Raw genomic sequence first — 23,256 nt, forward strand, 5'->3', positions numbered from 1 at the left:
TCCTCACTGACCTTCCCGTATCTCAGGGGAACACCACTATCCTGGTCGTTGTGGATCGGTTCTCGAAGTCCTGTCGTCTCATCCCGTTGCCCGGTCTCCCTACGGCTCTGCAGACTGCGGAGGCACTGTTTACCCATGTCTTCCGGCACTACGGGGTGCCCGAGGACATCGTTTCTGATCGGGGTCCCCAGTTCACGTCCAGAGTTTGGAGGGCGTTCATGGAACGTTTGGGGGTCTCGGTCAGCCTGACCTCGGGTTTCCACCCCGAGAGTAATAGGCAGGTGGAGAGGGTGAACCAAGAGGTGGGTAGGTTTCTAAGGACGTATTGCCAGGACCGGCCCAGAGAATGGGCGAGATACGTGCCATGGGCAGAAATAGCCCAAAATTCTCTACGGCACTCATCAACCAACATGTCACCGTTCCAGTGCGTGTTGGGCTACCAGCCGGTCCTGGCTCCATGGCACCAGAGCCAGACCGAGGCTCCTGCGGTGGAGGATTGGGTGCAGCGCTCGAAGGACACCTGGAGAGCCGTCCAAGACGCACTCACAAAGGCGAGTGGACGGCAGAAGAAGAGCGCTGACCAGCACCGCAGTGAGACCCCTGTGTTTGCACCAGGGAATCGAATCTGGCTCTCGGCTAGAAACCTGCCCCTCCGCTTGCCCTGCCGGAAGCTGGGCCCGCAGTGTGTAGGGCCATTTAAAGTCCTGAGGAGGATAAACGAGGTGTGTTACCGGTTACAACTTCCATCTTACTACCGTATTAACCCCTCGTTTCATGTGTCTCTCCTCAGGCCGGTGGTGGCTGGTCCCATGCAGGAAGGTGAGGTGCCGGAGGTTCCTCCCCCCCCGCTGGACATTGGGGGGTCCCCGGCGTATAGGATACGCGCCATTCTGGACTCCAGACTTCGGGGGGGGGGGGGGGCTACAGTACCTCGTCGACTGGGAGGGGTACGGCGCGGAGGAGAGGTGCTGGGTACCCAGGAGGGACATTTTGGACCCCCCACTACTGAGGGAGTTCCACCGCCTTCATGGGGATCGCCCTGCGCCTCGTCCTCCGGGTCGCCCTCGAGGTCGGTGGCGGCGCGCTGCGGGAGCCGCACGTACTGTCACGAATCCCACCGAAGGTGGCTCCCCTGCCTGCTCAGGCGGCGCTCGGCGGTCGTCGTCACCGACCTACTAGCCGCCGCTGATCCCTTTTTCCTTTTCGTTTGGTATGTCTTATTGTTTGCACCTGTTCCTCATTTGGTCTTTTGATTTTGGTTATTTAAGCCTGGTTAGCCCGCCCAGTGTTGTGCGGGATTATTTTAGCGTCAGGTTGTACTTTTGTCGTTGGATGTGCTGCCGATTTATTACTTAATATTATATGCATGCTGTGCACCTGTTTTGGGCACTTGCCATTTTTCCCACGCCGTTTGTGTTGGCGTTGATCGTGTTGTTTTTTTGTTCAAATAAACACGAAGTTCCGTACCTCTGCTCTCTGCGCCTGACTCCTACCACCACTCCTAGCAACACTGTGACATAGTGTTTTCATTCATGTAAAATATGAGCACTTTACACGCCGCGCCTTGGTCCCCTTTGAACGACGAACGTTACATACATGAGGAGTCGGCAACCTTTCTCAGTTGACGGTGCATGTCAGATAAAAAAGTACGCCATGAGGTCAAAGGAATTGTCTGTAGAGCTCCGAGATAGGATTGTGTCGAAGCATAGATCTGGGGAAGGAAAAAAAAAATTCTGCAGCATTTAAGGAAACCAAGAACACAGTGGCCTCCATCATTAAATGGAAGAAATTTGAAACCACAAAGACTCTTCCTAGAGCTGGCCGCCCAGCCAAACTGAGCAATCGGGGGAGAAGGGCCTTGGTCAGGGAGGTGACCAAGAACCCTATGGTCACTCTGACAGAGCTCCAGAGTTCCTCTGTGGACATGGGAGAACCTTCCAGAAAGACAATCTCTGCAGCACTCCACCAATCAGACCTTTATGGTAGAGTGGCCAGACGGAAGCCCTCCTCAGTAAAAAGGCAGTTTGCCAAAAGGCACCTAAAGACTCTCAGACCATGAGAAACAAGATTCTATGATCTGATGAAACCAAAATGTAACTCTTTGGCCTGAATGCCAAGTGTCACATCTGGAGGAAACCTGGCACCATCCCTAAGGTGAATCATGGTATGGTGGTGGCAAAATGTAACGTCATGATGTGGGGATGTATTTCAGCAGCAGGGAGACTAGTCAGGGTCAAGGAAAAGATGAACAAAGCAAAGTACTGACAGATCCTTGATGAAAACCTGCTCCAGAGCTCTCAGGACCTCAGACTGGGGCGAAGGTTCACCTTCCAACAGGACAACAACCCTAAGCACACAGTCAAGACAATGCAGGAATGGCTTCGGGACAAGTCTCTGAATGTCCTTCAGTGGCCCAGCCAGAGCCCGGACATGAACCCGATCGAACATCTCTGGAGAGACCTGAAAAGAGCTGTGCAGCAATGCTCCCCCTCCAACCTGACAGAGCTTGAGAGGATCTGCACAGAAGAATGGGAGAACCTCCCCAAATAAAGGTGTGCCAAGCTTCTAGCATCATACCCAAGAAGACTCAAGGCTGTAATCGCTACCGAAGATATAGATATATATATATATATATATATATATATATATATATATATATATGTTACTGCTAAACTAAAACAATCTCGGTCGACCAACAGCCTAATGACCAAACAATCGACCAGTTGACTACTTTGGGTCAGCCCTACATAATTAGAAGAGACAGGTGGGATAATTGAGTCTCATAATGGAAATGTCCCCTCCTAGCCGACAGGAAGAGACTGGATCCATCTGTTTCATTATTAAAGATAAACTATTATCACTCTCAGACATTCACGTCTTAATAAACAGGCTGTGAATGTGAAATTACATTTAGGGAATGAATGGTACTTCCCTTCATGTTGGTTGGACACTAAAGGCACTAAATCATGCATTGACTTTGATAAAATACGTATGTGAAAATGTAAGTTAAGCGCAAGAATATTAAGTCAGAATACCACCCCATATCTGACATACTGCACACATACATTCCTCCCATAAACGAGAGGGGAGCAAACTTAAAGCTGATAAGAAGGCAATTTTCCTGCCTTGCTACATAATTTAGGCATATTGATATTCCAGGGGTTTATTCCTGTCTCTCTTGAAAAGTGCACTTTCTTTGGCATAGGACTTGCATATAGCTACGTATGCTTTACTGCTTGCGATGTAAGAGAGCAGACCCACTAATGGAAACAATAACCTCGAATCAAAATGTTGTTGTTGATCATTGAGAACATGGCTGACAAGGCAACATGTATGCATCCTCTAATGTACTGTCACTAATGTACTGTCATAAAGATCACATGTTCAACTTAATACAAAAAAAGGTTTTGCATTTTTCCCATCAAAAGTGCCAAATAAAGTAACAAGGTTGACTGTAACAGGATGACGACTTCATCTTAAATCAGCCATAAATCTCCTAGTGACAGGGGGAATGGAAGCTTGTGTGCAACAGGAAGAGGCAATTGAATACAAGCTTCACAATTGATTTATTAATTGTTAAAACATTTCTAGCCTGTCCATCTATGGGTAACAGGGTTGACATGTTATGCTCGACCCGCTCAGTTTTCACCACAAAACACCAGAAAATAGAACCAGCTCACCTGATTTTACACTATGATTTGAATATTAGATCTTCAATGTCTCTTTATAAAAATACAAAATAAAATGAGGAATAGTTTCACCAAATGAGAGTTCCGGTCACGTAAGAGGGTTAACCTTAAAATGAGTGACAGGTTTCTTTTTTACCTTCACTAACAACAAATAAATAATAATCTTCAGAAATGACTTTGTCAAAGCAGCAAAATAACTAGGGCTTTACAATGGTGGTGAAATGTTGGAGTTAAGTGTGCTAAAACCTTCCTAGAAGTCACAGAGGATGCACAGAACAACATGTCAAAATACTGAATTTTGGCCCTTTAGCAAGTCTTTATTCATATAAAAAAAATCTGACTTATAAAATGTTCCATGTGATCTAAATTAAATGACACTTCAATTAATTTAACAGGCTTTTAAAACTCAATATTTGCACAATTTCTACTTGTATCAAACCAATGTTCCATTGACCAACAAGGCCGCAAAGAGCTTAGATTGAGCAAACAAGGTATGTGTTTCCCATCAGTGGAGAGATCTCCAGCTCATCACCATGGTTCCTGGGACCAGAGTAAACACTAATCTCGGCCTGCCTGGAAGTCCCAAAGGGCAGCTGGTATCAGACCTACTGAAGCTGCCCGTTACATTCACTATACTGTACACGTGTACATGTGGTCTTTAAGCCTAAACAAATAACTCCCCAGTTTCCTCATGGTACAAATGGCTCCCTAGATACCGCTGGCCTACATAATAAACAGTGCCAGCTCGCCAGGCAGCACGCTGGTACTTGGTAAATGTTAAGTGATATCCATTAACCTCAGAATATGAGGACCAGATAGATAAGCCATTAAAGCAATTAACATCCTCTATCTTCAGAAGAGAGGTTGAGAGAGGGATCAGGTGCATTCACACTCCTTACAGAGACGCGGAGGGACGCTGAGCATCACCAGGGGACCTGCTGTGGTGTTGGACACATTGGCTGTTACCACGACGATACTGCTGACCACATGGAGAGCAATAGAACAGGTGATGGAATCCTCTCCCACACAGTCAGTCCCATGTGTGGTGTTTACCTCACTGTCAGGCAGTGTTCTGAAATAGACAAGAGACATTTATGTACTTCACCAGATGAGGACATGGACTGCGTCCCCCCATATGTACTACGTTTAGCCCTATGTGTCCTAGTCGAAAACCCAGCCTAAATAAATATACTTTCATTCAGTAAAGATAAGAGGCTAGTGTAGTGTGCTAATCATAGACTAAGCACAGGTCAGGATGCAACCTAGCCTGGTCCCAGATCTGTTTGTGCTATCATGTCAACTCCTTGTCATGCCATGTTTGAAAGGATCACAAACATCTGGGACCAGGCTAGGTACAATCCACATGAAAGTAATGAAAACAACAAGTAAAAACACTTTTGTGATATTGTGCCTAATTATTTGCAAAATATTTAATAAGATGGGCCAAAAGCCAATTATAGGTAACTGGTGTTGGTTTTTTATCACACAGTCTCAGCCTGCTCCATGCATAACCCTGCTGTGGGAGATGAATAGGCTCTGCCAGTCACATTGCATGCACAGACAGGCACGGACACACACACACCTCAGACCCCCACCTGAGCTCTTACTGCCTCAGGCACATCTTTGAGCCAACACTAGACAAGAATAACAAACAGGACGGGAGAGGAGAGGACAGACTCGACAATAGCAGCAGGACGATTTCAACTTGATACTCACGCTAAGTGCTGCAAGCTAAGTGCCACTGACCCAGGAGTGGAGGTGTCTGAGGAAGTGGCTGGGTGCTTTAGATCACATATTACATTATCCCAGGTCTCATCAACACGGCACAGGATGTCCCAACAGGTGGCTGGAGAGAAGTTCAATTAGCATATTAGCATCAACACAGGCACATACTCTGTCTGGGTGGTCACTGTAAACCCTAAAATATGAACTCAACAACCCAAGACAAAGCACACACACACACACCTAGCTGAATAAACCCAAACCCAATTAGGAGTCATAGCAAGCCCTGGAACATTCTGAAAAAGAAGCCCTAGAATCTGGCCAACGTCATAGTTTATCATCCACTCTTACTCACACGTAGGACCTCAGGTCTACCTGAGCTGAATCAACATGTCATTGGAGAGGAAAATGTAACACCCACTCACACCATTTTACGTCTGCACAGTTATTGTCAACGATTCATGAGACCGTTTTCAAAACATCCCCTCTTTAAATGCCACAGAGCCACAGGCTGTGGGAAGCCTCATCTAATATCCATCGATTAGCATTAGCACGCGTCAGAGGCTACCACCACGCTATTGATCTCATGAATAAATCCTTCGCCCTGAGCCTTTGCTTCCTGTTGTTAAAACACACATTTGCACGGATGCACACACAGGCACACACACACAGATCTTTAGTTTGTGTTACCACCTCCCACTTCCACCACCACCTCCAAACAGAGAAGAACACCACACTCAAGTGCACAGAGGCCATCTTATCACTCCAGTTAATTGGCCCCTATTCAATTGAATGAGCCTCAATGTTCTCTTCCTCAGTGCAGTTAAGTGGCCACAGGCTGTTTTATTACGCACCATTCAGAGAAATGAAAACACATTTATCCAGTATATACAAATCGTCTCAGAATAGGAGTGCTGATCTAGGATCAATTCCTTGCTCTTATTCATTATGATTTAAAAGGTATTTGATCCTCGGTCAGCACCTTACACACCTATGATGCTTTGTGAATACGGTCCCAGGGCAGTAGTAAGACAGAACTCTCACCCAGTAAATATCATGCACAGGAGGTTGGCGACACCTTAATTAGGGAGAACGAGCTGGTGGTAATGACTGGAGCGGAATCAGTGGAACGGTATCAAATACATCAAACACATTGTTTCCATGTGTTTGATGTCATTCCATTTTCTCCGTTCCGGCCATTACTATGAGCCGTTCTCCCTTCAGCAACCTTCTGTGATGTCATGTCAGTAAAACAGAGCAGGACGCTTACCTCTGCTGGGCTCAGTCTGCGGGTGAGGTCCTAGTATGCTTGTGAAGTTCCTGAAGAGGCACTGAAGGGTGTGTCGGTGTCCCGGATCAGATGGTGCTGCCCTGGACCCCACAGACCCTCGGTCTTCTTCCTTTCCTCCGTGGTGAAGTTGGGCTGGGCGTGAGGAACAGCAGAGCTCTGTCTGCCAGGGGAGGTCTAGAAGGTCTCCATGGGGTGATACTCCCACACGCTCCACCGACACAGCACCTGAGGCAGAAACAGGAAGTAATCATGGTTGACAGGAAATGACATCAGACACTGGACAGAAGTTGTGGCTGGGGTATAATGATGCTGGTAATACCAGAGTTGTGGGTTTGATTCTCAGCATGGTATTCAAAGACGACATTGATATGAATTCCTAATACATTAATTTCAGACCGAATTATGAAGATATGTTCATGAAGTTGGTAAAAGTATTAGAAAAAGGCTACACTATTGTTCAGAGACCTTTACTAAAATGAACTCTGGTAACCTCAGCCTATACCAGAGGATTTCTACCAGCTCAAGGATACATACTGTACATGCTTCTTTGTCAACCAGGTAAAACAATGTGACTGACAAGACAATGGTTCCTTCTAGAGGTCGACCGATTATGATTTTTGAACGCCGATACCGTTTATTGGAGGACAAAAAAAGCCGATACCGATTACTCTGCCTTTTTTTTTTTTTTTTTTTTTTTAATAATGACAATTACAACAATACTGAATGAACACTTATTTTAACTTAATATAATACATCAATAAAATCTATTTAGCCTCAAATAAATAATGAAATATGTTCAATTTGGTTTAAATAATGCAAAAACAAAGTGTTGGAGAAGAAAGTAAAAGTGCAATATGTGCCATGTAAGAAAGCTAACGTTTAGTCCCATGTGGCTCAGTTGGTAGAGCATGGTGTTTGCAACACCAGGGTTGAGGGTTCAACTCCCATGGGGGACAAGTACGGAACAAAAAAAATATGTATGAAATGTATGCATTCACTACTGTAAGTCGCTCTGGATAAGAGCGTCTGCTAAATGACTAAAATGTTTAAGTGCCTTGCTCAGAACATGGGAACATATGAAAGCTGGTGGTTCCTTTTAACATGAGTCTTCAATATTCCCAGGTAAGAAGTTTTAGGTTGTAGTTATTATAGGAATTATAGGACTATTTCTCTCTATATGATTTGTATTTCATATACCTTTGACTATTTAATGTTCTTATAGGCACTTTAGTATTGCCAGTGTAACAGTACAGCTTCCATCCCTCTCCTTGCTCCTACCTGGGCTCGAACCAGGAACACATCAACAACAGCAAGGGGAACAACTACTCCAAGTATCAGAGCGAGTGACGTTTGAAATGCTATTAGCGCGCACCCGCTAACTAGCTAGCCATTTCACATCGGTTACACCAGCCTAATCTTGGGAGTTGACAGGCTTGAAGTCATAAACAGCACAATGCATTGTGAAGAGCTGCTGGCAAAACGCACTAAAGTGCTGTTTGAATGAATGCTTACGAGCCTGCTGGTGCCTACCACCGCTCAGTCAGACTGCTCTATCAAATCATAGACTTAATTATAATATAATAAACACAGAAATACGAGCATTGGGTCATTAATATGGTCGAATCCAGAAACTATCATCTCGAAAACAAAACGCTGTTTTCTTTCAGTGAAATACGGAACCGTTCCGTATTTTATCTAACGGGTGGCATCCCTAAGTCTAAATATTCCTGTTACATTGCACAACCTTCAATGGTATGTCATAATTATGTAAAATTCTGGCAAATTAGTTCGCAACGAGCCAGGCAATGAACGCAAGAGCAGTGACACAATTTCATGTTAGCAGGCAATATTAACTAAATATGCAGGTTTAAAAATATATACTTGTGTATTGATTTTAAAGAAAGGCATTGATGTTTATGGTTAGGTACATTGGTGCAACGACAGTGCTTTTTTCGTAAATGCGCTTGTTAAATCACCCGTTTGTCGAAGTAGGCTGTGATTCGATGAGAAATTAACAGGCACCGCATTGATTATATGCAACGCAGAACAAGCTAGTTAACCTAGTAATATCATCAACCATGTGTAGTTAACTAGTGATTATGTTAAGATTGATAGTTTTTTATAAGATAAGTTTAATGCTAGCTAGCAACTTACCTTGGCTTCTTGCTGCCCTCGCGTAACAGGTAGCCAGCCTGCCATGCAGGCTCCTCGTGGAGTGCAATGTAAGGCAGGTGGTTAGAGTGTTGGCCTAGTAACCAGAAGGTTGCAAAAACGAATCCCCGAATCCCCCCTGAACAAGGCAGTTAACCCCTGTTCCTAGGCCGTCATTAAAAATAAGAGTATGTTCTTAATCTGACTTGGCTAGTTAAATAAAGGTGTAAAAAAATATATAAAAAAATAAGGAAAATTAGCAAATCGGTGGCCAAAAATACAGATTTCCTATTGTTATGAAAACTTGAAATCGGCCCTAATTAATCGGCCATTACGATTAATCGGTTAACCTCTAGTTCATTCCACCCAATAGTCACCCATCCACCCTCCCAGTCTCCCCATAGCATGCTGGATTGGGATAAATATTACACAAGGGATATCAGTTGTATACTGATTCTCAAAGACGGAGTGTTCTCAATAACACAAACACGTTTGCCCACATGTACACACAAAGGATTGCTACTTTACCTGACAAAGATCCCCTTCTAGGATCAATTTGTTGTGTAACTAGCCGAATTAAAAGGTATGTGGTGCAGCAATCATGTGTGCAGTTCCAATTTCATTTCTACTTTTCATGGGGGAAATATCTTTTTGTGCGTCTATTTGGTTCAATATAGGCCATTTTTGTGGTCAGGAGACATTATGCCCTGCTGAACGATCTATTCTGTGTTTCACTTGTGTGGTAGAACGATTCTTGCCAAACACATTGGATGATGTCCAACATTACAAAGACGGCTAACTGCAGAGACCGGCATACTTCGATTTAGATCACTCAGTGTCACACCAATGAAATGCAACACTCAATGGCCCTTTTTATTTTGGCAATAATGGACTGTATTGTAAGTAGGGGCGTGATTGTATGGGAAGATGACCTTTGTTTCTGTATATATGCATATGAGTGTACTGTTCTGTAAGTTCTGGCACGTGAAGGTTCCAGAGAATAGCTGCCGGATGTAACTACATGTGGCATTGCTGCTGAAATGTTTGCTATTCATTATTTTAGTCTAAAGGAAAGCTTTCCTGGGGATAGTGAAGTTGTGTGACTACAGGCAGAGCCACATGGGAGGTAATGTTTCAGGGGAGGTAATGTGGATGGATGCAGTGAGATAGAAGAATCTGAACTAATGGGGAAGGAACTCAACTCACTGTGGGAGACGATGAGAATATGCAGCAGGAATGTCAACATTGCAGACAGGATCCTGCAGAGATCCAGAAAGAGAGGGAAGGAGGGAGAGAGCGAAAGAGGGAGCGAGAGAGAGGTACAGGCGGATGATGAGAGAACCCGTAGAGAGTGAGAAACATAGATAAAGAGAGAGAAAGAGAGAAAGATATGTAAAACACATAGACAGTCTATGCAATCTTGACTCAATCCAACACTGAAAACTCATTTGACAGGAGAACAGAGCCTTAGTAATAGTCACCACACCATGACCACAGTATTCTGCTGTAATGGCCTGGGTGTTGTCTGCTCATCTGCTGGCACAGGCTTGACTGATCTCTTCACAGCAGAAACTTCCTCATGCAAGATTAGAATGGATGATACTGTACTTTTTTACGAGCTTGCAGCTATACGAAGGTTTGTCAGCTTCTGAATGTACAATTGCTGAGTCATTTTTCAAAAAGTAAAATTCCCTTCCCCATCCACACTTGAATTTCCATTATGACTATAGCATTCATATCATAAACCACTATATAGTCCAAACCCAACCCTCCTGTGACGACAAAGGCAGTACAGTAAATAACATTAACACACAATACATAACACTAACCTACATTACATGCTGTATAAACATGGTGCCTGCCTGCCTGGGTTTTAAATCCCACATGCTAAAGTTCATCCCATGCCACATTAATTCCATTTCATATTCAAGAGCACCACCATCAATCATACTTACATTGTCTTCATGAGTTAGAGTTGGTGCGCATGGCCTCTACTGTGAGTGAGATTACTCTCACTGGGGAGGGAACAGAGATAGAGAGAACCTTAGGGACCAGTTAGGAAGACAACACAACGCAGAGATATACAATGTGTAAAAAACATTATGAACACCTGCTCTTTCCATGACAGACTGACCAGGTGAAAGCTATGATCCCTTATTGATGTCCCTTGGTAAATCCACTTCAAATCAGTGTAGACGAAGTGGAGGAGACAGGTTAAAGAAGGATTTTTAAGACAATTGATACATGGATTGTGTATGTGTGCCATTCACAGGGCGAATAGGCAGGACAAAATATTTAATTGCCTTAGAGCGGGGTATGGTAGAAGGTGCCAGGCTCACTGGTTTGTGTCAAGAACGGCAATGCTGCTGAGTTTCACTCAACAGTTTTCCGTGTGCATCAAGAATGGTCCCACCACTCAAAGGACATACGGCCAATTTGACGCAACTGTTGGAAGCATTGGAGTCAACATGGGCCAACATCCCTGTGGAATGTGTCGACACCTTGTAGAGTCCATGCTCCAACGAATTGAGGGCAAAAGGGGGCGGGGGGTGCCATCTAGAACCTAAAACAATTCTTCGGCTGTCCCCATAGGCAAACCCTATGAAGAACTGTTTTTGGTTCCAGGTAGAACTCTTCAGTTCCATAGAACCCTTTCCACAGAGGGTTCTACATGAAACCCAAAAGGGTTCTACCTGGAATGAAAAAGGCTTTTCCTATTGGGACAGCTGAAGAACCGTTTTGGAACCCTTTTTTGTAAGAGTGTAGATAGAGATGTTATAGATATGTTTCATCTCTACGCTGAAGAAACGATTGAAACTGCTCCCCAAGTCATCTCGCCATCCAGAACCCAATCTCCCACTACTAAATGTTAATGTATATCAAAAGAGACTACTACCACCAAGGTAAATGAAATTCAAGCAGGGACCATTTCTTCAAAATTGCTCTGACACACCATATACGTAGGTGGTGAGGGTAGGTGGCAACACATCTGCCACGCTGATCCTCAACACTGGAGCAGGTTGAGAGCCTCAAATTCCTTGGTGTCCTCAACAACAAATTAGAATGGTCCAAACACACCAAGACAGTCGTGAAGAGGGCACGACAAAGCCTATTCCCCCTCAGGAAACTAAAAAGATTTGGCATGGGTCCTGAGATCCTCAAAAGGTTCTACAGCTGCAACATCGAGAGCATCCTGACCGGTTGCATCACTGCCTGGTACGGCAATTGCTCGGCCTCCGACCGCAAGGCACTACAGAGGGTAGTGCGTACGGCCCAGTACATCACTGAAGCAAAGCTGCCTGCCATCCAGGACGTCTACACCAGGCGGTGTCAGAGGAAGGCCCTGAAAATTGTCAAAGACACCAGCCACCCCAGTCATAGACTGTTCTCTCTACTACCACATGGCAAGCGGTACCGGAGTGCCAATTCTAGGACAAAAAGGCTTCTCAACAGTTTTTATCCCCAAGCCATAAGACTCCTGAACAGGTAACCAAATGGTTACCCAGACTATTTGCATTGTGTGCCCTCCCCCTGCCACCCCTGCTACTCTCTATTTATCATATATGCATAGTCACTTTAACGATACATTCATGTACATACTACCTCAATTGGCCCGACCAACCACTGCTCCCACACATTGACTAACCGGGCTATCTGCATTGTGTCCCGCCACCCGCCAACCCTTCTTTTTATTCTACTACTACTCTGTTCATCATATATGCATAGTCACTTTAACCATATCTACATACTACCTCAATAAGCCTGACTAACCGTTGTCTGTATATAGCTTTGCTACTCTTATTTTCAAATGTCTTTTTACTGTTGTTTATTTCTTTACTTACACTTTTTTTTCGCACTATTGTTTAGAGCCTGTAAGTAAGCATTTCACTGTAAGGTCTACCTACACCTGTTGTATTTGGCGCACGTCACAAATAAACTTTGATTTGAAATGCATTTAATTTCCCTTTCAGTCCCTGGATCTTTGATTAAATGATTTCACTGGGGGATTTCTGACCATCACAAAATTTTATTTTGGTCCGTTCTTTAATAAACGATCTCTCCTTGAAGTAGCAGCTAATTTGCATATATTGAAAACAAGGCCTTGATGTGTCTGACAGCATAGAAATAGAACGACAAGACTAGAGTCTATTTCTACTTAGCTGACCGACAGACAGGTCCCTGCTGCCACTGCCACTCAGATAATAATAATACATTTGCTTTGTTTTCAATTGATTACCACAACAATAGTCTGAGGGAAAGGCATCTTCCATTTTAGTTTATAACGTTTCTGTTAATGCCAGTGTGGAAGGGTACTGTGTCTCATGGCCAAGGGGGAGGTTATAGGTAGGCACAGGAGATTCTTTTCAATAGGCCTACGGGATTTATTGAATAAAGAGGGTAATCATTGTTTCAAGTTAATGTCACATGGCCAAGTACAGTGAAATGCCTTTCTTGCAAATTCAAAACCCAACAATTCAGTAACCAATAACAAATCAGTGGAGGCTACTGAGGGGAGGATGGCTCATAATAACGGTCAGAACGGAGGGAATGTATTTGATACCATTCGACTGATACCGCTCCAGCCATTACCAAGAGCCCAATCTCCCCAATTAAGGTACCACCAACCTCCTGTGATAACAATGTAATACTAGAAAACACACACAAGAAAAAAATAAGAATATGAAGAACACAATAAGTGAGCAAGCATACTATATACAGGGTCAGTTCAGTACCATATTTACAATGTGCAAAGATACTGGAGTTATGGAGGTAGATACAGTTGAAGTCGAAAGTTTACATACACTTAGGTTGGATTTATTAAAACTTGTTTTTCAACCACTCCAAAAATGTCTTGTTAACAAACTATAGTTTTGGCAAGTCGGTTAGGGCATCTACTTTGTGCATGACAAGTATTTTTTTCAACAATTGTTTACAAACAGATTATTTCACTTTATCACAAGTCCAGTGGGTCAGACGTTTACATACACTAAGTTGACTGTGCCTTTAAACAACTTGGAAAATTACAGAAAATTATGTCATGGCTTTAGAAGCTTCTGATAGGCTAATTGACATCATTTGAGTCAATTGGGGGTGTACCTTTGAGTTTGAAGGTAGGCCTTGAAATACATCCAGTGCCTCTTTGCTTGACATCAAGAGAAAATCTAAAGAAATCAGCCAAGACCTAAAAAAAAAAAAAAATGTAGCCGTCCACAAGTCTGGTTCATCCTTGGGAGCAATTTCCAAAACGCCTGAAGGTACCACGTTCATCTATACAAACAATAGTACGCAGGTATAAACACCATGGGACCACGCAGCCATCATACCGCTCAGGAAGGAGACACGTTCTGTCTCCTAGAGATGAACGTACTTTGGTGCGAAAAGTGCAAATCAATCCCAGAACAAAAGCAAAAGACCTTGTGAAGATGCTGGAGGAAACAGGTACAAAAGTATCTATATCCACAGTAAAACAAGTCCTATATCGACATAACCTGAAAGGCCGCTCAGCAAGGAAGAAGCCACTGCTCCAAAACCGCCATAAAAAAGCTAGACTACGGTTTGCAACTGCACATGGGGACAAAGATTGTACTTTTTGGAGAAATGTACAACTGTTTGGCCATAATAACCATCATTTTGTTTGGAGGAAAAAGGGGGAGGCTGCAAGCAAAAGAACACCATCCCAACCGTGAAGCACGGGGGTGGCAGCATCATGTTGTGGGAGTGCTTTGCTGCAGGAGGGACTGGTGCACTTCACAAAATACATGGCATCATGAGGGGGGGGAAATTATGTGGATATATTGAAGCAACATCTCAAGACATCAGTCAAGAAGTTAAAGCTTGGTCGCAAATGGGTCTTCCAAATGGTCAATGACACCTAGCAAACTTCCAAAGTTGTGGCAAAATGGCTTAAGGACAACAAAGTCAAAGTATTGGGAGTAGTCATCACAAAGCCCTGACCTCAATCCTATAGAAAATGTGTGGGCAGAACTGAAAAAGCGTGTTCGAGCAAGGAGGCCTACAAACATGACTCAGTTACACCAGCTCTGTCAGGAGGAATGGGAGAAATTCACCCAACTTATTGTGGGAAGCTTATTAAAGGCTAACCGAAATGTTTGACCCAAGTTAAACAATTTAAAGGCAATGCTACCAAATACTAATTGAGTGTATGTAAACTTCTGACCCACTGGGAATGTGATGTATAATAACACATCAAAACTATGAAATAACACATATGGAATCATGTAGTAACCAAATAAAGTCTCAAACAGATTTGAGATTCCTCAAAGTTGCCACCCTTTGCCTTTATGATAGCTTTGCACAATCTTGGCATTCTCTGAGTAGGTGTCCAAACTTTTGACTGGCACTGTAAGTATTCTTCTTATCTAAGTGGGTGAGGGCAGTGTGGAAAGCAACTGAGATTGTGTCTTCTATGGATCTGTTGGGGTGGTATGCAAACTGGAGTGGGTTTAAGTTGTCTGGGATGATGGAGTTGATGTGTGCCATAACAAGCCTCTCAAAGTACTTCATGATTACATAAGCGAGTGGTCATATAAGTAGTCATTGTGGCATGAAGCCTTAGAGTTCTTGGGGACAGGAATGATGGTGGTCATCTTAAAACATGTGGGGATTACAGACTGGGATAAGGAGGTTGAAATTGACTGTGAATATGCCAGCTATTCTGCGCATGCTCTGAGAACGTGACCTGGAATACCGTTGAGCCCTGCAGCCTTGCGGGTTTTGACCTGATTAAAGACTTTTCTCACGTCGGCCTAGGAGAGCGAGATCACTCAATCCTCTAGGTCGGTGACGGCCCTCAAACTCGGCATGATGATAATGTTGTCGTCAAAGGGGCATAAAATGCATTGAGTGCATCTGGTAGAGTGGCATCATTGGGCAGATCGCAGCTGGGTCCTTCATAATCCGTAATGGACTGTAGCCCCTGCCACATGAGGCAGGCGTCAGAGCCTGTGTAATATGATTCCACCTTTTTCCTATAGTGTCCTTTTTCTTGTTTGATAACTCTGCGGAGGTCGTTGCAGGAATTCTTGTACTTATTCCTGTCCTCAGCTGTAGCCTCAGAGTTGTATACGATAGCTCTGGGTGAGGTAGCCCTCTCCTTCAGTTTAGCGCCAACCTCTGTGTTAATCCAGGGCTTTTGATTGGGGAAGCAGCGAACCCTCACCGTGGGGACAACATCGCTGACGCATTTTCTAATGAAGACGGTGACGAAGGTGTTTAGCTCACCAATGTTATCAGCGGACTCTCTAAACATATTCCAATCAGCACTAGAAAAGCAGTCGTGGCATAATCTCTGATTCTCATTTCTCAACAGAGTAAGTCACGGGTACTACCCGTTTGAGTTTATGCTTGTAAACAGCAAGCAGGAGTAGGGAGTCATGATCTGATTTGCCGAATGGCGGATGAGGGAGGGCCTTGTATGCTTGCGGGTAGAATAACAGTGGTCTAGGAGTTTAAATCGCCTCTAGTGGTGTTGGAGATGTGTTGATTGTGTTCGGCATCACGTGCCTTAGTTAGTAGAATTACAATTGCCGGCGACCAGAAAAGTAGCCTCTGGATGTAGGTTCTTGCTCGTTTATGGCCTTGTACAGTTAAGCGCCAGTTCATTATTTTTCTTGTCCTGAGGTGGAATGTATACAACAGTCACGATAATGTCTGAAAACTCCCTTTTATCAGCTAACCACATCATATGTTATAGCAATGTGTCAGTTGATGACACAGTCGATGAAGTGGCAAGCAAACTTTGGTTGATGCATGCAACGTCTGAGCAGGGGAAAGCCACCATTACCAGCATTCCTGGTTGTGACTATGTGTTACACAGCTATGGATGGAAGTTACTTTTCGTAGCAGGTTAGGAGAGCATTTTAGCTAACCCTAACCCTTTTCCTAACCTTAACCTAATTCTCCTAACCTGCAACATTAAATTCTGTTAACATGCTGCGTAAGTTCTCCTAACCAGCTAAAAGTCCCTTCCATCCATAGACAAAACCAGAGGTCAGCTGTGTGCAGGTGCACCTAACAACCCTGGAAAACAAGGGAGGGATAGGCAGATAAGAAACACTTCACTTCTCAAATAGTGTAATGATAACTTTAAAATGATTCCTCAAAAGGCAGTGAAAATACAGGCAACAATGTCACTAAACTCAGCAAAAAAAGAAACGTCCTCTCACTGTCAACTGCATTTATTTTCAGTAAACTTAACATGTGTAAATATTTGTATGAACAAAACAAGACTCAACAACTGAGACATAAACTGAACAAGTTCCACAGACATGTGACTATCAGAAATTGAATAATATGTCCCTGAACAAAGGGGGGGTCAAAATCAAAAGTAAGTCAGTATCTGGTGTGGCCACCAGCTGCATTAAGTAGCTGCATCTCCTCCTCATGGACTGCACCAGATTTGCCAGTTCTTGCTGTGAGATATTACCCCACTCTTCCACCAAGGCACCTCCAACTTCCCAGACATTTCTGGGGGGTAATGGCCCTAACCCTCACCCTCCGATCCAACAGGTCCCAGACATGCTCAATGGGATTGAGATCCGGGCTCTTCGCTGGCCATGGCAGAACACGGACATTCCTGTCTTGCAGGAAATCACACACAGAACAAGCAGTATGGCTGGTGGCATTTTCATGCTGGAGGGTCATGTCAGGATGAGCCTGCAGGAAGTGTACCACATGAGGGAGGAGGATATCCTCCCTGTAACGCACAGCGTTGAGATTGCCTGCAATGACAACAAGCACAGTCCGATGATGCTGTGACACACCACCCCAGACCATGACGGACCCTCCACGGCCAAATCAATCCCGCTCCAGAGTACAGGCCTCGGTGTAATGCTCATTCCTTTGACGATAAACATGACTCTGACCATCATCCCTGGTGAGACAAAACCGTGACTCGTTAGTGAAGATCACTTTTTGCCAGTCCTGTCTGGTCCAACGACGGTGGGTTTGTGCCCATAGGCAACGTTGTTGTCGGTGATGTCTGGTGAGGACCTGCCTTACAACAGGCCTTCAAGCCCTCAGTCCAGCCTCTCTCAGCCTATTGCGGACAGTCTGAGCACTGATGGAGGGATTGTGCGTTCCTGGTGTAACTCGGGCAGTTGTTGTTGCCATCCTGTACCTGTCCTGCAGGTGTGATGTTCAGATGTACTGATCCTGTGCAGGTGTTGTTACACATGGTCTGCCACTGCGAGGACTATCAGCTGTCCGTCCTGTCTCCATGTAGCGCTGTCTTAGGCGTCTCACAGTACGGACATTGCAATTTATTGCCCTGGCCACATCTGCAGTCCTCATGCCTCCGTGCATCATTCCTAAGGCAAGTTCACGCAGATGAGCATGGACCCTGGGCATCTTTCTTTAGGTGTTTTTCAGAGTCAGTAGAAAGGCCTCTTTAGTGTCCTAAGTTTTCATAACTGTGCCTACCACCTGTAAGCTGTTAGTGTCTTAACGACCACTCCACAGGTGCATGTTCATTAATTGTTTATGGTTCATTGAACAAGCATGGGAAACTATTTAAACCCTTTACAATGAAGATCTGTGAAGTTATTTGGATTTTTACAAATTATCTCTAAAAGACATGGTCCTGAAAAAGGGACGTCTCTTTTTTAGCTGAGTTTATAATGAGCTACAGTGGACATGACTGAGCCATGAATAATTCTAACTAGCAACCTTTCAGATACTGGCCCAATGCTCTAACCGCTAGGCTACCTGCTGCCCTATTTGACTCACTCAGTAATGAGAAAGTGTTTTTACCTAGTCTGGGAACTTGATTCCCACACAAAACATCAATATCTTACCCTTTGCATGCATTACTCCAAACATAAATACAGATCAATGACTGCATCCATGAATTCATTGGTTCTCTTGTTCAAAACAATAACATCCCAGGTTACAATAAAGTACCATGGATGACAGCTACTCAGCCAAGTGGCCAACTGCAGCTGGGAGACCTAGTCCTAGACAATCTATAGGGATGAGTTAGGCCACTGAGCAATAACAACTGAACTAGGTGTTATTCAATGTGATATAACAACCTGTGTGTGTGTGTGTGTGTGTGTGTGTGTGTGTGTGTTTTATCAAACTGCTATCAGTATAATGATGAGAAGGAAGCATTGGGCATGATCGGGCCCTAAATGGAAGAAAAAAAACAAGTGAATCCTCTCCATCACAGCCCGTGCTGGTACACACGCCTCATATTCATTAGATCACATATCAAAACAAGTTGTACTCTGCCAATGACAATAACAACATATGGTGGTAGGCGTATCACAAATTTCAAATGACAAGAAAATAAATTCATGTTAATCACTAGTCAAATGGAAAGCCATCAAGATTTGATAAACAAATGTGGTCCAGATTTGATAAAGCACCTCATGGGTATTCACATTGATCAGTGGCCAAATCAAATCTCTCATCTCATTTTTAGTACCGATTGAATTTCAGCAGGTTGACATATTGCCACGAGCAGAACTGAGCGATTTTCCCCTTAGATAGGCCAGCTGCAAATATTTTTTTTTTACTATATTGTAAAAATGTATGAATACAAAAAGGTGCTTTTCAGTCTTGATTTACGGTTAGGATTAGGCATTAGGGTTAGCAGTGTGGTTAGGGTTAGCTTTCTAATCAGATTGTATAACTTTGTGGCTGTCAGCTGGTGACCACCCACATGTCAGTTCAACATCTAGGTTTGATTTACATTTGGTTGAGTTGTCAACTAAAGTGAATTAAAAGTGAAATCAACTAAACATTTTACCATGTCATTGGATTTAGATTAAAAGTCCCCTTTTAACCTACGAAATTCCCTTATGTTGATGCCTTCTTCAAATCCAACCATTTTCCCACGTTGATTCAACATCATGATATTTCATTTTTGTTGGTGAAATGACGTGGAAATGCAGCGCTGCCTCCAGAGCAAGATTCATGAGGAAAAACGCTAACCTGCTGAATTTCAGCCATAGCCTGAACATCAATGTAGATTAATTATCCTATAAAAAGGCGTGAAGTCTGTTTTTGACACCCAAATCTCAGTCCCTCGATTGCATGCCTCTGGGAGTATTGCCTAACAGTCTACTCTACGAAGCCACCGACTCAATGTGAGTCACAGCGTTGAAACAGTTCCAAACTGGGCGCGCTGGGGCTTGCATCACCGGGAGGAAATCCTGGTTGATTTCTTTAGAAACGCAGTTGCACAGGTTACACTAGAGGGCCTTCCATACATTATTTATGCATGCCAGAATTGCTCAAATAGGGCTATAAGAGTTTATTTTCTCTTTTTTTTTTACTTGCAATCTTTAACCAAAAACAAATATATGCATATAAGCTATACAGCCTGGATGAAAAAATTTACAAATAAGGCAAAAATATATATACGCATTAGTTGTTTTTTCACTTAGAAAGAAAAACATGCAGCAAACATATCTGGCCAGGTGACACACAGACACACTGAGACAGCTGTGTCTGTATTTATACTGTATGTCGACTATGTGTGCCGTTTTAAAATGTATGTCGTTTTGTGCTTGAGCTGTTCTTGTTTATTCATGTTCTGTTTTTTCATGTTCTGTTTTGTCATGTTTTATGTGGACTCCAGGAAACCCCAGGAATCCTCATAAAATACCACAAAAAAAAAGAGTCCCTTGAGTTCTTACACATGGACTACAAATATTCTAGAATGTTGCACTGATCTTGAAAGCGCTTACTGCTCTAAATAGTAGGCTATAATTCAAACATTTAGAAGAGAACATTAATTAACTGTGCCTTACTTGATCTTTTGGTTCCTCTCCAAGTCGCCGATTTCCCAGTAGCCGATAGTTAGCCAGTCAGTGAACTACTCCGCAACAAATACAGAGGTTTTGAGGACTCAATATGCTAGCCAATAGTTTGCCTCATTCCTTCACAAATTCAAAGGCGGATCATAAGCTACTGTTGTAAACCATACTGTTAAAGCAATGTCAGAATGCTGAAACAGTTCCTTGTTATTGAAGTCCAGTATGTTTCCCAGCGCTGTCTCTTCTCCCCGACATGTAGCTAACTGAACCGCGCTCTTCACTAGCGGTTCTCTAGGTTTGGAGAAGGGAGTGGCGTAGCATGAGACAATATCGTCACGGGAACTATCGCCTACCAAATAATAACACTGTTCTAATAACCATTAAAAACACAATTATAATAAAAATGTATTTAACACAATATAACATGGTTGACAATGCACAATTAAATATGCATTACGCATAAATCGCTCTGCCATTTCCTGGTTGCAAAAAATGTGGCTTAAATTTCAGTTTATGTGACAAAACAAGCAAGTATAGTGTAGATAATCATTGTACCATCTAAACCACTGTCAAATATATGTTCCATAACACAAAATATTGTATTTTCAGCTGTTTGAAGCTGGTGTACAAAAAGTAAAAGACGGGAAGCACATAGTACATATCTACCAGATCTATATTTCACATTTCTATGTACATTTGGTTGATCACCCAAAAAGTTATATATTGCAGCTTTAATTAGTCTAATAATAATAATAATAAGTCTAAAAAATACTTATTAATTGAATTTAGTCCCAGAGGCATTAATAATAACATATTCATAATGGGAAAATTATCATGACATTGCTTTGGAGGACAATGTGAAATTATTAAAGTAGAAAAAAGGAGTGAACTCATCCTTAAGGTGATGTCATATTACAGTTTCAGAGATAGTTTAGTCATGGCAAGTTTGTAGCCCCTAGGGACATTTTTTATATTGTATAGTCAAAGGGTAGCTGTTATTTTAACTGAAAAGTAGGCCTATACATGAGTAAGAACACAGTGGCCTCCATCATTCTTAAATGGAAGACGTTTGGAACCACGAAGACTTCCTAGAGCTGGCCGCCCAGCCAAACTGAGCAATCGGGGGAGAAGGGTCTTGGTCAGGGAGGTGACCAAGAACCCGATGGTCACTCTGAAGGAGCTCCAGAGTTCCTCTGCGGAGATAGGAGAACTTTCCAGACCATTAGAAACAAAATTTCCTGGTCTAATGAAACCAAGATTGAAATTTTTGGCCTGAATGTCAAGCGTCATGTCTGGAGGAAACCTGGCACCATACCTACGGTGCAGCATGGTCGTGGCATCATCAGGTTGTGGGGATGTTTTCAGCGGCAGGGACTGGGAGACTAGTCAGGATCGAGGGAAAGATGAACTGAGCAAAATACTGAGAGATCCTAGATGAAAACCTGCACCAGCGCGCTCTGGACCTCAGGGGCAAAGGTTCACCTTCCAACTGGACAACAACCCTAAGCACACAGCCAATACAAGGCAGGAGAGGCTTTGGGACAAGTCTCTGAATGTCCTTGAGTGGCCCAGCCAGAGCCCAGACTTGAACCTGATCAAACATCTCTGGACAGACCTGAAAATAGCTGTGCAGTGATGCTCCCCATACAACCTGACAGAGCTTGAAAGGATCTGTAGAGAAGAATGGGAGAAACTCTCCAAATACAGGTGTGCCAAGCTTGTTGCGTCATACCCAAGAAGACTCAAGGCTGTAAAGGTGCCTAAACAAAGTACTGAGTAAAGGGTCTGAATACTTATGTAAATGTAATATTTCCTTTTTTATATATATACACATTTGAAAAAATGTCTTCACCTGTTTTTGCTTTGTCATTATGGGGTATTGTCTGTAGATTGATGAGGGACAAAAACAATTTAATCAATTTTAGAATAAGGCTGTAACATAACAAAATGTGGAAATAGTCAAGTGGTCTGAATACTTTCCGAATGCACTGTATATGGACTAATAGTTACCATGAGGTGATGGTTATTTAACACATTATATTCATCCTATTTATCAGTTTCCCTTAAAATGTACATGAAATCGTCTTCCCTTGAAACTACCTGAGTGTTATAGCTATTATTGGGTCTGATTAAGCATAAATAGAAGCATGATATTGAGGTGTTGCATTAGCAGAAAAAAAGATGGGTGAAGGAGAAATAAGGATATCAGGCTTCAGGCTCCGTTGTCCTGTGACAACCCTGGCTGGGATTTAAAAATAACAAATGAATTTCATCTACACTCTGGAGGTGTGGCAGATTGATTACATTTGAGTCCACATTCCTTGCTTTCACCAAAGTACAATTCCAGTCCTGAGCAACCTGAACAACACATTTCTAATCCGTCCATCCCAGAAGCAGTAGTGTTCCTGCTGCATCCCAATGTAAACATACTGACAGGGCATATATCAGGGTCTGAATGCCAGGCAATCATGGACAGTCACAGCCTGTCTGATTTAAAGTGAGGACAGAGTACAGTCCCAACAACTCATTCTGAGAGCCACTGGAGTAGGAAAGATACATTTCTCATAATTTTTGTATTTGTATTATGGATCCCCATTAGTTCCTGCCAAGGCAGCAGCTA

The 23,256-nt window shown here is 43.2% G+C and overlaps 1 protein-coding gene across 1 annotated transcript in view; it reads right to left on the reverse strand.

Moving 5' to 3' along the window:
- The window catches only part of lepr (leptin receptor), a 63,264-nt gene extending 42,339 nt beyond the window's left edge, over nucleotides 1–20,925 (reverse strand). Inside the window, exons 1-6 of the mRNA XM_029707951.1 lie at nucleotides 20,631–20,925; nucleotides 10,809–10,868; nucleotides 10,060–10,112; nucleotides 6,682–6,927; nucleotides 5,406–5,535; nucleotides 4,589–4,761 (exon numbers count right to left, since the gene is read on the reverse strand). Coding sequence (XP_029563811.1) covers nucleotides 4,589–4,761; nucleotides 5,406–5,535; nucleotides 6,682–6,927; nucleotides 10,060–10,112; nucleotides 10,809–10,819 — 613 coding nt within the window. The 5' untranslated portion in view covers nucleotides 10,820–10,868; nucleotides 20,631–20,925. The remainder of the gene's footprint in view (nucleotides 1–4,588; nucleotides 4,762–5,405; nucleotides 5,536–6,681; nucleotides 6,928–10,059; nucleotides 10,113–10,808; nucleotides 10,869–20,630) is intronic.
- Between the last annotated feature and the right edge of the window lie 2,331 nt (nucleotides 20,926–23,256).

This window comes from Salmo trutta, chromosome 22 (assembly GCF_901001165.1).
Source record: "Salmo trutta chromosome 22, fSalTru1.1, whole genome shotgun sequence".
Taxonomy (NCBI): Eukaryota; Metazoa; Chordata; class Actinopteri; order Salmoniformes; family Salmonidae; genus Salmo; species Salmo trutta.